Here is a 14,637-nt window from a genome sequence, read left to right as displayed (position 1 = left end):
TCTGAGGCCAAATTTGAACTCAGGTCCTCCTGACTCCAGGGCCGGTGCTCTATTCACTGCACCACCTAGCCGCCCCCTTATATTCTGATTTCTTAATCCCCTTAGGAATACAACTGCTTTTTCTCCCTATTTCTTCTTTCTCCAGTGTGCTCTCCTATGGAATCCTTGAATTTTGAGGCTGGAAGTATTTTCTATGGGCTATCTAATTTATCCTCTAGACAATTTATAATTTTCAAAGCCCACCAGAGGAATAATTTCCATATCCCCTTAAAGAATCAACTCTAGTATTAAGAAACTCAGTTCGAATCCTTCTTCACATACTTACTGTCTGTGTGACATTGGCCAAGTCACTTAGCCTCACTTTGCTCTTCCATGAAATGGGGATAATAATTGCACCTACCTCACAAGGCTTTCATGAGGTCCAAATGAAATAATGTCTACAAAATGCTTTGTAAACATAAAGTGCTATGTAAATGTTAGCTATTATTTTTCATTATTATTACATGAGAGCCAATTTTCATTTTTACATGTTAATAAAAGGAGAAGAGTCCTAGATAACACGTGCCTGCTTCCTTTCCATCCTTCTTCTGCACATATACCACCTTGGAAATAGTTCTCTGCTGCTTGACTCGGAAACAACTTATCCTCAGGAAGTAAGTACAAGAGAATGCTTGTTTCATTTATTTTACTAAGCATGAATTTCCATGGAGTACTGTGGCTTGACAAATGCCATCAAGAATTTGGTAAATGTTTTATGATGTACTTAGTGATAAGGCTCTTTACAAGGAATACCAAGAATAGATTAAAGGGTCTCAGTTTCTTTTCCCTGCAGAAAAGGTCCAAGCTTTCTTCCTCTGCAGTCAGGAGTATTCTAGAATCATATGGCTCACTCAGGACTCTAGGCTCTGACTCATAAGTCACTGGCAGGGGGGCTAAGATTGTAAGAAGGCCAAGTGCCATCATTTGGGTATGATTCCTTCAGATATGATAAACAGGTACTACCAGCCATTATACGTTTAACATTTTTGTCCAGACTTGTGATTCCTTTGATGTCTAGGGCTCCCCATTAAAGAACCTTCTTCCACAATTAATGAACCAACCACAACTGCTCTACCACTTAAGTCTTAAGAAAACTGCTTGGGGGTCCTTTAAAAGATTAAATAACTTACCCAGGGTATCATAGACAATATGAATTGGAGAGAGGACATGAACCTGGATCATCCTGACTTTGGGTGCAATTCATTAGCCACTATTCTACATTCCTCTGCAAAGACTAATATGACCTGAAATTTCTACGGTTATTTGATGGGGAGGAACCCACTAAAATAAACTCCGGATACATCTGGATTGTTTTATTCGAAAAGGATTTTGCTTTATGAGTACATTACTAGAAACTGCATTCCTAGTCTGTAAGAATTGGAGGAGAGAGCTAATACCAGACCTTCTGTAGTTAATTAGCAAATGAAAAGAAGTTTTAAATCTATTATGAGAAAGAGAAATCATATTTGTGGGACTGGATTAGACTACACAAACCAGCCCCACCCATGTCCTCCATGTTTCTGGACATGTACATCGATCTCTATGCCACTATTTATTTTGGTGAGCTATTTGGGAGCTTAAGTGGATTTGTATAAAGAGGGTCGAAGAGAGAGGAACAGGTGAGGTGATTTAAAAGATAAAGAGACAGTTTTCACATGTTAGTACTGGAGGGGACACCTTGCTACCTTCTTGCTGATAGTACAAATCACACCATGCTCTGGTCCCTTGGTCATTACGTGGACTGGGATTGGAGAATGCATTATTGCACAGGATTATTCCCCGTACAGAATTTGTGGCACTCATATCAGCAGGGCACTATTACCATGCTGAGACATGGAGCCACAGATTATATGGAGATCTCTGAATAAAATTTTACTAATGTATATAGAATCTTGGATGTGTAGGACTCCAACCCAGTCCCTATCCCAGAAGGACAAAGAACAAGCAGTTTCACTCCAATGTATATGCTCTTTCACCTTCCCTCCTCCCAATACATCTAGCTTTCATTTTCCAAGCAGGTCGACTCACTGGTTCCAGGAAAAGGATACTCCCTTCTTTGCTCTTCTCCTGAACATTCTCCATTCCAGGGAGAGCTGACGCGACACGTCGGAAGAGCTGGGGAATTGGGGGTAGGGGAAGAAACGCAACATGAAAGGCATCAGAACGAGTGTTGTCTGTCCCTCCCTCCCTCCCTCTCCCTCCCCCTGCATCCACCTTCTGGGAGCTGTAGCCTTTCAGAGCAATGTGGGAGATCGGTAGCCAGGGACAACGAGAGGCTCGTCATGGAAATGGGAAACTTGAGAATAAAGAGGGATGTGGTTACTGAGGTCCATACAAGGGCTGACTCTGTAGTCAGGAGAAAGAATTTTGGCAAGGCACTATCAGAAGGCCAGACTCTTTCTCAAAGAGACTGTAAGTTCCAGGAACAGGGAACTGAGATTCTGTCCTATGCACTAAAGTTCTAAATTGGAGTCAGATTGCATTGTTATCATAAAGGTCTAGTGCAATATGCATAGGAATATGGAATAAGGTTTATCTAGTGGAATATGTATAGGAATATGCATAAACCACATTATCATGTAATCATTGCATGATAGCTGAGTATGTGTGTGTGTCTCTATGCACATCCCTAGACCTCAATGCAATATGAAACTAAATAATGAAATATGGGGAGTCTGTCAGGAAGGGCAGGCAGGAGTCCTAGTCCTAGATACCAGAAACATCTTTACTTATCTGATAATTTAAAATAATCACAACAAACAGGAGGTATTGATATTCATAGGACAATGCAAAAGTTTCCTGGTTTTCTTTCTGGGATTTTGTGGACTCTTAACACTTGGATTTTGAAAGGCTATGTGGTACAGTTAATAAAGAGCTGGCCTTAGAGTCTGGAAGATTGCAGTCCAAATCCTGCCTGTGACACACACTACCTGTGGGGCTGTGGCCAAATAACTAGCTTTTTCAATGCCTCCAGCCAATTCTTCAAAGTTAGAATTATAGGTCAGTTGCTGATCTGCCTTGGTGAAATAATTTTCCACCTTAGGAGTTCCTTACCCTGATGGAATCCCAGCTTTGGATTTTCCCCAAATCAGAAGATTTAGAGCTGGGAAGAAACTTGAAGCTGGTATTCATATCCAACTCCTATGACTTGAGATTCAATCTTCTTTAAAAAAAAATACTAGGCTCTCTTGCTAGATTAGACCATGGGGTATATGGGAATGAGCCCTGAGCAAGGAGCCAGAAGACCTGATTCTAGTTCTGGCTTCACTCCTTACTACTTATGTAAGCTTCACTGGGTCTCTTAAAACATGTCAGAACCACTTCTATGATCCCAAAGATATCATAAAAATGGGAAAGGGACCCATGTGTACAAAAATATTTATAGCAGCTCTTTTTGTGGTGGCCAAGAACTGGAAATTGAAGGGATGCCCATCAGCTGGAGAACGGCTGAACAAGTTGTGGTATATGAATGTAATGGAATACTACTGTGCTAAAAGAAATGATAAACAGGCAGATTTCAGAAAAACCTGTTAAGACTTATATGAACTGATGCTGAGTGAAGTGAAAACCAGGAGAACACTGTACACAGTAACAACCACAGTGTGCAATGACTGACTTAGCCCCTTTCAGCAATGCAAGGATCTAAAACAATTCCAAAGGACACATGATGGTAAATGCCAGCCACATCCAGAGAAAGAACTATGGAGCTCAAATGCAGAGTGAAGCAGACTGTTTTTGTTTTATTTTGTTTTTTTCTTTCTCATGGTCTCTCCCATTCATTATAATTCTTCTATGCAACATGACTAATGTGAAAATGTATTTAATAGGAATGTATGTGTAGAACCATATCAGATTGCATGCTGTCTTCGGGAGGAAGGAGGGAAAGGAAGGGGAGAACATTTAAAATTTATGGAAATGAATGTTGAAAGCTAAAAATAAATTAATTAATTTTAAAAAAATATCAGAGATTCAATGTTCTTGTCTGTCAAAAAGACATGGCAATACATTAACCTACCACGCTGGGGGTCTCTAAGTATGGGATGAGATCATAGGATCATAGATTTAGAGACAGAAGGGGTCTTAGAGGCCACCTGGTCCAATCCTCTCACTTTACAGATAAAGTGACAGAACCCTGGAGAGTTTATGTGACTTGCCCCAACTCACAGAGACAATTAATAACCAAAAAACCAAGATTTGAATCCAGCTCTCTAACTCCAAATTCGGCACTCATCACTGAACCATGCTGCCACTTCTATAGCTTTACTGATGAATTAAGGGGGAAAGTAAAATAGAACAAAATAAAATATAGAAGGCTCTTTGAAGGGAGGACATTTTTTTCATTTCATTTTCCTCTCCCTGGTCCCTATGATTGAGCATTGTACATAATAGGCACTTGATGACTATATCCTTATTTAAGTGAATTAAGGAAACTGGTCAAGATGTTCTCTAAGGTTACTTTTACCTCTAATGAGGTCATAGGACTTGGATTAGGTTTTGTTTTTTGTTTTAGGTTTTTTTTTTTTTTGCTTTTTGGAGGGCAGTTGGGGTTAAGTGACTTGCCCAAGGTCACATGGCTAGTGTTAAGTGTCTGAGGCTGGATTTGAACTCAGGTCCTCCTTACTCCAGAGCCAGTTCTCTATTCACTGTGCCACCTAGCCACCCCACTTGGTCTAGTTTTTAATGAATTCTTGATCCCTATCAAAAAAGTCCTAAGATGTGGAGGTTCATCTCTCTGGAGCTTCCCTAAAAAGCTATTTTTCCTTTGAACAGAATGCATGGTCCGCCCTGGAGAGGTGCACTTGACCTCTAGTCTAAGTTTTCTGGGACTCATTTTTATTTCCTAGTGAGGAGAACAGCCTTTTTTCTCTTTGTCAACAGCTCTTTGTCATTTGCTCACATGAATGGTAATTTGTTAGCAAATGCTTGCTCACACTACCCTTTTTATGATGTTGCTGTTGCATATGGTAAGCAATCTCACTTTACTTGTCTGGTCTGATAATTGTATGAGACAGAGTAAAAAGTTTAATTGTTAGAGATTAATAGACTAGATTCATAGAGCTGGGAAGGAGCTTGGTGGTCCTCTAGTCCAAAGCTTTATCAAACTAACAAAGGGCACCATGAAATTAAAAAAGGCTTAAGACCCCCTGTACTCTCAGGATGTTTTTAAAGGCTTAAAATAAAATACATACGATTGAAAAAGAAACCAACCATATTGAAATAATTATAAAAATTTTTTTTAAAGAAACCAAGTTCCTGCAACCAAAATTAAGAATCCTCATTCTAGTCCAATTCCCTTCCCCCTAACCCCTTTCCCCACTTTACAGATAAGAAAAAGGATGTCCATTTTCGACAAACAATTGGAAGCTGCAAATGTAGTTAGGAACCAGTATCTTTATTATGAATAGTTATTATGCCAAGGTTCAGTTTCTGTGTTTAAGAGGACTCTTCTGTATGTTTTAGGAGCTGATATTTTAAATGGCATTTTTCCATTTAAGAAAATGGAGTGATTCTGTATCTTGACATGATTTATTGTTTCAAAGAGAAGCAGATACTGTTGGAAACTAATGGAAATTATTGACTCCAGGCATACCGCTAAATCATTTGCATAACAGCCAGCACAGAGATGCACCAAGTTTTATATTAACACCCATTCTCCTCCCCTTTCCCACTACCATCATTGAATAAGATGAAATGTAACAGAGATAAGTGTAAAGCCCTACAATTGGGTTCAAAAAGTAAACTTTGCAAGTACAAGATGGGGAAACAGCTTTTTTGAAAAAGATCTGGGAGGTTTAATGGATTATAAGCTCAATATGAGATTCAATAGTGTGTTGTAGAGATCACCCTTCCAAAAAACTTATTTTACACCTTATTTAGAAAGGCATAGCTTGTAGGAATAAGTAGGTGATAGCCATCTTGTACTCAGTCAGCCTGCATCTGATATAGTAATTGTCTAATTCTGGGCACAACATTTTAAGAAGGACACTGGTAAGTTGAAGAGTGTCCAGAGAAGGGCAACCAAGATGGTAGAAGCTCTTGTCATATGAGGACTGGTTCCAGAAAGTGGTCCTCTTCAGTGTGGAGGAGGAAAGACTTAGGGAGACGTGAATAGCTGTCTCTGTGTGAAGACTTAAAATTATTTTGACTCTCCTTAAAAAGTCAAAAGAGAATGCTCTCTAGTGGATTCTCTCCTACCTGTAGTATTAAAATGACTTCCTTAAAACTCAAGTGCTCAATGTGAGTACTTATTGTGATATGCCTTGTAGACATTTATATAAATGAGCTGTAAACCAATGCAAATTGCACCAAGAATACATAAAATATATAACATTGCAAAGGAAATTAACCATATTGTGCAGGATTTTGTCAGCATGAGAGAGTTGAAGGGGGACTAGGATAAGTCAGAACAATCAGGTTCAAATCCTGGCTCTGCCACTTACTCCCTTTGTGACCTTCCTTGCACAACAAGGGAAGGATGTCACCAGCTCTCAGTTTGTTTTTTCTGTAAAATGAGGGGTTGGACTTGATGGTCTTTTCATCTAATAGTCTGTGATTCTATGATATTGCTGTAGTGGTGGTAGTGTAGTGTGGTGGAAAAGGCATTGGATTTGGAGCCATGAGACCTGGCTCCAAATCCTAGCTCTGGTTTTTATTCTGAGCCTCAGTTTCATCATTTGTAGAAGGGAGTTGGACTAGGTGGTCTGTAAGGTCCCTTCCAGCTCTGTATCTATGATTTCATGAATCAAAAAGCAGCTGAGTCTGGCTACATTAATAGGAAGACCCATTTTAATAGGTATACTGTGGAACAGGATACAGTAAGGGCAAAGTGAGTGTTTGGACCATCTGGTGACAAAGAAAGCATCTTCTTCCTAATGCATTGATTTAAACCTCTTTCAAGCTGTTAAAGGAGCTGTGAACACTCAGCAAAAGATCTTGGAGTGCAGTTGGGATGAGCAATTTCATCTAATGGGCTTAAGGCTGTTTGTTAAATCTGGGTTGAAGATGGGCCCTAAGTACTATCTAAGAATGGGATTCTGTCTTCTGGAAAATCATCATAAAAGCTCAGAGTTGGCAGACAGTCCAACTAGGGGCCATCTAGTCCAACCCATACCCAAGCAGAAATCTCTTTGACAACAAAAAACTCCAGGGCCACTGAATCTCCTCAATCTTATCCTCCACTCCCTCAATATCTCAATAGTGCTTCCAAACAGAGGTCTCGGAGCCTTGGACCTTGAACTACTGCTCCATTCCCATGATTCTGTACCTTATTTACTTAAATCACAAAGCTTTAAATTCAACTCTGAATGCAAATGTCCCTTGTTTCAATAGCATGATTCCTTTCCTCTTTCTGACATTTGACCTTGGGGGAATTATGTACATGAAAAGAAGGTGCAAACCTACCCTGCAGAGTGACTAGAGAGTTACACTCAAAAAAGCCTGCATTGTTGAGCATGGGATTTTTGCCCATAGTCACAAAAATCATAGGATAAGGAGTTGGAAGGAGCCTTAGAGATTATCTAGTTAAATGCCTTAGACTTTATAGTATTCTCAATAAAAAGTCCTTCAAACACCACCGCTGATGGTATAACTTCATTTCACTTTTGGCTCTTATAGCCTTCCTAAGCTTTCAGCCCCAAATTCAATCTCTCCATTGTGAGAGGTCGCAGAGAAATTTGACAATACCTGAACACCTAGTGGCTCTAGGTGGTACTGCTCTAAGTATTAGGTCAATTCTCTTTACTATTCCCACCCTATACCATTCTAATACCCATCTCCACATCTTTGTTCAGGGGATTCCTCTAGTCTGGAATACCCTCTCCTATTCACTTCTCATCCAAATCCTATCTAAACATTTTTTAAGGTTTAAGTAAACTTCTATCCCTTCACAAAGCACCCTCTTTTCTCTAACTGCTTTCAGCTCACAAGAATCCTTATCTTCTATGAACTCCTTTCCATGGAATTTAGAGTTTGCACTGCTCATTCAGGCATGTAATTATATAATGTTTTGAATTGTTCTCTATCTTATGTGTATATGTTTCCCCATTGTGTTAGCTTGGCACAGTAGACAGAGTGCTAGGTTTGGAGTAAGGAAGAAGTGAATTCAAATGTCACTTATGATATTAAGTAGCCATGTGAACCTGAATGAATCATCTAACTTCAATGTGCCTCAAGAAAATCTACTAAGTCACAAACGGATGTTAATCTATGCTGGTGAAAGGTGTTACCAATTTGCAAGTTTCCCATGCTGATGAAATCACAGCTCCTTTATATCTCTTTAAATGGCAATTCAGCAGCAAGGAATGTAGCTCCTATTTCAGCGTTCCTACTCATAGAACAGCACAGTGCTGAGTGCTGAGGAGATACTCATTGAATTGATTGGAATTGACTGATGTCTTCTTCCTACACTGGGAAAAGACTTTAGAAAATTATATCTTCCTCAGAGCAAACAAAAATCACTAGGTGAACACCCTTTGAGAGTAAACTCTGTCGACAGGACCATCTTCAAGCACAGAGGACAAATGGATAGGATGGGGTGAGTGGTGACATGCCACTATAATGGGGAGGTATATGTGTTTATGTATGTTATGGCTGATGTCTGACATTAGCCTGAGGGGCCATCTCAGAGACTTACACCTTCAATGCTGTGATTGTCTTTTCTTTGATCAACCTTGTAAGTTGGATTCACACCTTAGGTGAGTGTTTTAGTTTATTTCCAGCATTTGACAGCCCTTCTGGCTAATGTATGACATTAGCCCTATAAACCTTAACTGAATTGTGTATATTCTCTAAGTGGTTATGTTGGATCAGAAGCCACAGATCTCTTACCTGCTTTACATTGTATCCTGTCTTGGCACTGGTTTCAATAAACATGACACTCAGTTCTTTGGCGCGCTGTTCTCCTTCTTCAATTGTTATCTGCCTACAGATGCCACAGAGAAGGGGAAATCACAAATGGCCCATCACAGTTCCACATGTTGGTGGAAGAATCTGATGTCCCACAATGGCCATGGTAGGAGAACATTGGAGTGGGAAGTAGCAAAATGAGCTGAGGAGACTGCATACTGATCAGGGTTCTTTTACTAACCTAAACCAATAGGACTCTCTCAGCACCTTGGACAGCTACCCCCATTATTGTGGAGCATCTGTTTTATGTTGCCATATTGTGCTGTTCAATGAATGGAAGATAGCGGTAAACTCGAAACCTTCATGCCATCTTTGCATGTGTTTCTCACTCTCCGTGGATTTACCTTTCTTGGTAATTTGGGATATGATGGACATTTTCCATTTTAAAATTCACAGCAGATTTCACAACTTACCAGGTGAAGGATGGGTGGGACTGTGATTTGGGGTGTTGGAGTTGATTAAATTCATTTTAGCTTGACTGACAAAAATTGAAGATTTTTTGGGGGGGATCTTTGTGCTTACTGGGCAAATTTAATTAAATTGAATGCAAATTAGCACTACACATTGGAGTGAAATCTAATGCTTTTTTTTTTTGAGAATGCCTGTGGTGATATTGAGCTTTGCCCAGGAGAACCAATCCACTGTCTGTTATAGTCCTTTCTCTGCTGCTACAACATCCTCATTTTCTGACTTTTGAACATAGCTGGTGCCTTATGAGGCCCTAAGGAAATACACACTTGTGACCTCCTGTCAGAGAATGTAGAAGCCCCACAGTTTAATTCCACACACAGTTCTCCCCTGGTTTATGCTGCACAATTCCATATTCACACCTGAGTAAGCATTGGTAATGAACATGTCAGTTCTGCCTTGAACCAAAGTAAAAATATCCCATAAAACCCCCTAAGTTGGGGTATGTTGAATAAGGACTACATTTTTGTATTTTGAAGAGTTAGAAACCATTTTTTTTTCCATTTGAAGGCCTCTCACAGGCAGAGACATCAAAAGCTCCATGAGGGTTAGAATGTCTCTTATCTAAATTTGGTATCTCCTTCATGGTCCAGCATAATGCTCTGCAAATGGCAGAACTGAATAAATAGCCACTGAACAAATGGATTAAGTGAATGAAATCCAGTATTTGGAGAATTAAACATATACATATACACAGAGCATCACAGAACTCCTGTTTTTTCAGGAGTAAAAATAAAATGAGGCTTAAGGCAAATATGAGCTCAAGTGACTCTTGTATCTGAGAAGAGTTAATATTACGATAGCCAGGCATATGTAATCCCGCAAGTTGGGAAATGTGGGCAGGAACATGCCAAGTGTATGGAGTGATAGCAGCTACTGGCACCCCAGTAAAAGTTTGAAAATATTCACAGAAGCTGCAGTAAGGAAAGTCACTCCAAATGCTTGGGGCCATAGGAATTCCCAATGCAACCATGTCCAGCCTTGACTCAGAAAATAAAACTTCTGCCCACAGCAGACCTTTTTTTTTTCCCACTTAGTCATGTGTAGGCATCAGCAGCATCAATTCTCTGATTCATTTTAGGTGTGATTCCTGAAGTTTCAAGTTTAGTTTTCAGTTTCTCCACCTTCTGGAGCTTCTCCCCTTCCTCTCTTACCTTTTATCTGCTAGGTCTGTTTTGTTGCCCACCAGCATGATGATGACATCACTTCCTCTTTCTGTCCTGACATCATCAATCCACTTGGAGGTCTGTTGGAAGGAGTTGAGATCTGAGGGTGGAGAACAGAAATAGAACTGGAGATAAGTATGGAAGAGAGAAAGGAGGTGGGGGGGATAATTAAGGAAAGGAAAAAAGAGAACAGCAGAAAGGAGAGACAGAAACAGAGATGGTACACATCTTGGTAGAAGATGTACTTGAGGTATGAAGATATTCCAGTAAGAAAAGAAAGGAGATGCCCTTTTTCAGCATGGAAGGAGAAAGTGGAAAGAGAGAGCAGGATTAAAGCAGTGCTATTATCTGTGTACTAATAATAGTGCATCTTAGAACCTTCCCAAGGACTAAACCTAGTTTACAATATGGTGATAATAATGAAGTTATGATGTGGCAATAAGATGAATTCACCATCCCACCAACATGAATAAATTTAAGTCTCTTTCAGGGACATTTGGGGGACATTTCTCAGATATGCTAGTGAATAATTTCACTTTGTCAGGAATGATTAATTTTCTCTAGAAGTTATTTTTATTTAACATTTGCTAGTGAATCACTCTATCTTTGCTTTTATAGACAAGTGATTTCATGGATCCAGATGTGATAATCCATATGATGAGTGGGAATATTAGGTGTTTTAGTCAGTCCCATATTGTGGGGCTTATTTTATTCCTATGAAAGCCCAAATTTACCAAGAGCCCTATTTCTTGGTTTTCTATGTTGATGGACTTCTGTGTTTATGAATGACTGATGGAGATAGCCACTCTTTGGAGGAGTGTTATGTGTGTGTGTGTTGTGTAGGCCTACAAACAGAGAGAGGGACTAAAAGATGGCACCTGGAGGACAGCTCAGCTCAAAGGTTTGAGCAAAGGGAAGCCAGGGCAGAGTAAACAAACCTATGATGCTGGCAGGGAGTTGTCATGTAGTTGATCCTGTCATGGATACAGCTTGACTCCCTGCCTCAGGTCTCTCCCCACTCCAATCTATCCTCCACACAGTCACCCAAGTGATTTTTCCTAAAGTATAGGTCTATGTCACCTCCCTATTCATTGTACTCTAATGGTTTTCTATTATCTATAGGATCCCATATAAACCCATCCGTTTGGTACTTAAAGCTCCTCACAACTTGGTCCTCCCTTCTTGTCTTTTCAGTCTTAAAGGTTATTATTACTCTCCTCTGCCCACTTTATGGTCTAGTCATACTAGTCTATGCTGTTCCTCATGCTACTCCATCTCCCATCTCTGGGCCTTTGTAGTGACATCCCCCATGCCTGAAATTCCCTTCCTCCTTATCTCCACTTCCTTGGCTTTCTTTACAACTCAGCTTAGGTGTCACCCACCACAAGAAGGCTTTTCATGGTCTTTCCAAGCTGCTAGTGCCTTCCCTTCTCAGACTTTCTATATGTATCTTCTATGTCGATTTATGTATATGATGTTTCTACCCTCCCCCCCACCCCCAATAGAAACTATAAGCTTCTTAGGGGAAGGAACTGTTCTTATTTTTTCTTTATATTCTCAGATTTGGCACAATGCCCAGCATGTAGTAAGCACTTAATAAAGGCTTGCTGAATGACTGACTGAATGTTGCAAAAAAAAGAACTTGCTTCCATTTCCCTGGTCTTGGACTTTGGCAGCTACTTGGTCAGCACCAGCACTGATGGGTACCATTGTTCCAATCCCTTACATATATTCTAGCCTGTGCTTTTCCAGCCTTGACCTGGGTGCTGGCTTTCTTTGCTGTGCATTGTGTATCTTGGTTGCAGAAGCAGCTGCAGCCAGGAGAGGCCGGCTTTGTGTGCAGAAATGAAGCCCTTTCTTCTCCACACTCTCTTTCTCTCTTTACTTCATTTCCTTCTAGATTAACCTCAAGGAGGAATCTTAATTCAGTGAAAAATAAAGCACCTGCCCACACTCAGCATCTCTATCAGCTTCACAAACACCTGTAAAATTATCTGTAGCCATCTTTAATATAATGAGTCTTGGCAATCATTTAGGGTAATGGAAAATTCCTCATGGAATTAGGATGAAAAAAAAATGAAAGCAATGAACCCATCTGGAGTCTATCTAGTATTTCTTAACCATTTTTGAGTCACAGACCTGGCAGGCTGGCAAAGCCTATGGACCCCTTCTTACAATAATATTTTTAAATGCATGAAATAAAGCACATAGAATTACAAAGGAAACCAATTCTATTTAAATGAAGTTATCAATTAAGGGGAAAAAACAGTTCATGGACCTCAGGTTAAGAATGCAAACAAAATATACATATCTATGTTCATGTCCTGAGCACCAAAATATTTCTGAGAAATTGTAGTGTTGTATTTTCTTCCTCTACACTCTCCCTCCCTGCTCGCCACCATGAATCAAAAGCAATAGGTAACTTGGGCAGATGCAGGAAATAAATTGCAGTGTGTGCTTGGTGTTTAAATGAAGTCTCTAGACTCCTGCTGCTCAGCAAATGTACCAGGTGTTGCTGAGTGATCCCTAACACCGCCTTCTGCCAGGGTCTCATTCCTTGCAGAAACATAACCATGTAACGACTACATAAAAGACACTGCCACACCTAGATGTAAAGCTCAGAAGATTTAAATTTTCCCCTTCAACTATGTAGCTGGGGCATTCTTGCTGGGCCGCCATTTTGCCTGAAACATAGGCATGATGTCTGCTTGGTAAAACCACCCATGCTGCACTCACTTGTGATGTCATACACCACCACTGCCACAGTGGAGTCCCGGATGTAACTGGGGATTAGGCTGCGGAATCTCTCCTGTCCAGCGGTGTCCCAAAGTTGCAATCGGACCTGCCAAAGAGACAAAGAGGAAAAGGGAGGCAGGAAAGGGAAGGAAGCAGAGATAAAAGTATTAATTTTTTTGTATCCCCAGTGCCTAGTCCAGAGTAGCCTAGCAAGTAGTATGGTGCTCAAGAAATTCCTACTGGGGCGGCTAGGTGGCGCAGTGAATAGAGCACCCACACTGGAGTTAGGAGGACCTGAGTTCAAATGTGACCACAGACAGTTAATACTTACTAGCCGTATGACCTTGGGCAAGTCACTTAACCCCAATTGCCCCTAAAAAAAAAAAGGAATTCCTATTGATTGATTCCTATAAAAGGACTGTATAAAGTAAGGGGGCCCCAGAAAGAGAATTATCAAAAGTATTATCACTTGAAGTTCTATGCTTTTGGAGGGGGGAGGAGAGAAAGAGGAAGGAATGCCATCATCTTAGCTTCCCAACCACTGGTACTGCTGATGTCATAATAGTTAGCACATATAAGTATTATCTCATTTGATCCTAACAACCTTGTAAGATGGGTGATATTATTATACTCATTTTATAGATGATATTATTATTTATAGATAATTATTTACAGATAGACCTAAGGCTAAAGGGTTAAGTGACTTACCTGGGTCCACATAGCCAGTAAGTCTGAGGCAAGATTTGAACTCAGGTCCTCTTGATTCCAAATCCCATGCTCTATCTACTATACTCCTTTGCTGAGGGCAGCAACAGAGACCCAGTGCATTACTTTTGCTTGTTCTGTTTTGTCTTAGAAGTCAATGTGACCAGGCAGGGTCTCAAATACCTGGATGTAGATTCCTCTTCCCTAGACTCTGCCTTTTCAGGTGGGAAAGTTATCCTAGTTCTCAAATCTGGCACTTACCGTACGATCCTCCAAATACATAGTTTTTGATAAGAAGTCAATCCCAATGGTTGCCTGTAAGAAAAGAAAGGGACAAGGTGAAAAAGGTTAAAAGTTTTAAAGTCCACAGAGAACTAAATATTGGTCAAAAGGTCTGGTAACCCTGAGTGGAAGAAGAAGAAGGAGGAGGAGGAGGAGGCGAGGAAGAGGATGAGGACGAGGACAAGGACAAGAATGAGGAGGAAGAGGAGAAGGAGAAGGAGGAGAAGAAGGAGGAGGAGGAGAAGGAGGAAGAGGAAGAGGAAGAGAAGGAGGAGGAGAAGGAGAAGGAGAAGAAGAAGAAGAAGAAGAAGAAGAAGAAGAAGAAGAAGAAGAAGAA

The 14,637-nt window shown here is 40.3% G+C and overlaps 1 protein-coding gene across 1 annotated transcript in view; it reads right to left on the bottom strand.

Moving 5' to 3' along the window:
• Nucleotides 1-14,637, bottom strand: part of RAB6B (RAB6B, member RAS oncogene family) — a 174,418-nt gene that overhangs the window by 22,178 nt on the left and 137,603 nt on the right. The window contains exons 3-7 of the mRNA XM_069108717.1: nucleotides 14,280-14,333; nucleotides 13,314-13,419; nucleotides 10,566-10,677; nucleotides 8,866-8,959; nucleotides 2,088-2,154 (exon numbers count right to left, since the gene is read on the bottom strand). Of these exons, the coding sequence (XP_068964818.1) occupies nucleotides 2,088-2,154; nucleotides 8,866-8,959; nucleotides 10,566-10,677; nucleotides 13,314-13,419; nucleotides 14,280-14,333 (433 nt within the window). The remainder of the gene's footprint in view (nucleotides 1-2,087; nucleotides 2,155-8,865; nucleotides 8,960-10,565; nucleotides 10,678-13,313; nucleotides 13,420-14,279; nucleotides 14,334-14,637) is intronic.

The sequence above is a fragment of the Petaurus breviceps genome, unplaced genomic scaffold, assembly GCF_028583685.1.
Source record: "Petaurus breviceps papuanus isolate PSGF00001 unplaced genomic scaffold, PetGlider_PUasm1.0 90424, whole genome shotgun sequence".
Classification (NCBI taxonomy): Eukaryota; Metazoa; Chordata; class Mammalia; order Diprotodontia; family Petauridae; genus Petaurus; species Petaurus breviceps.
Note: the sequence above shows the minus strand (reverse complement) of the source record. Positions and strands in the feature narration are given on the sequence as shown.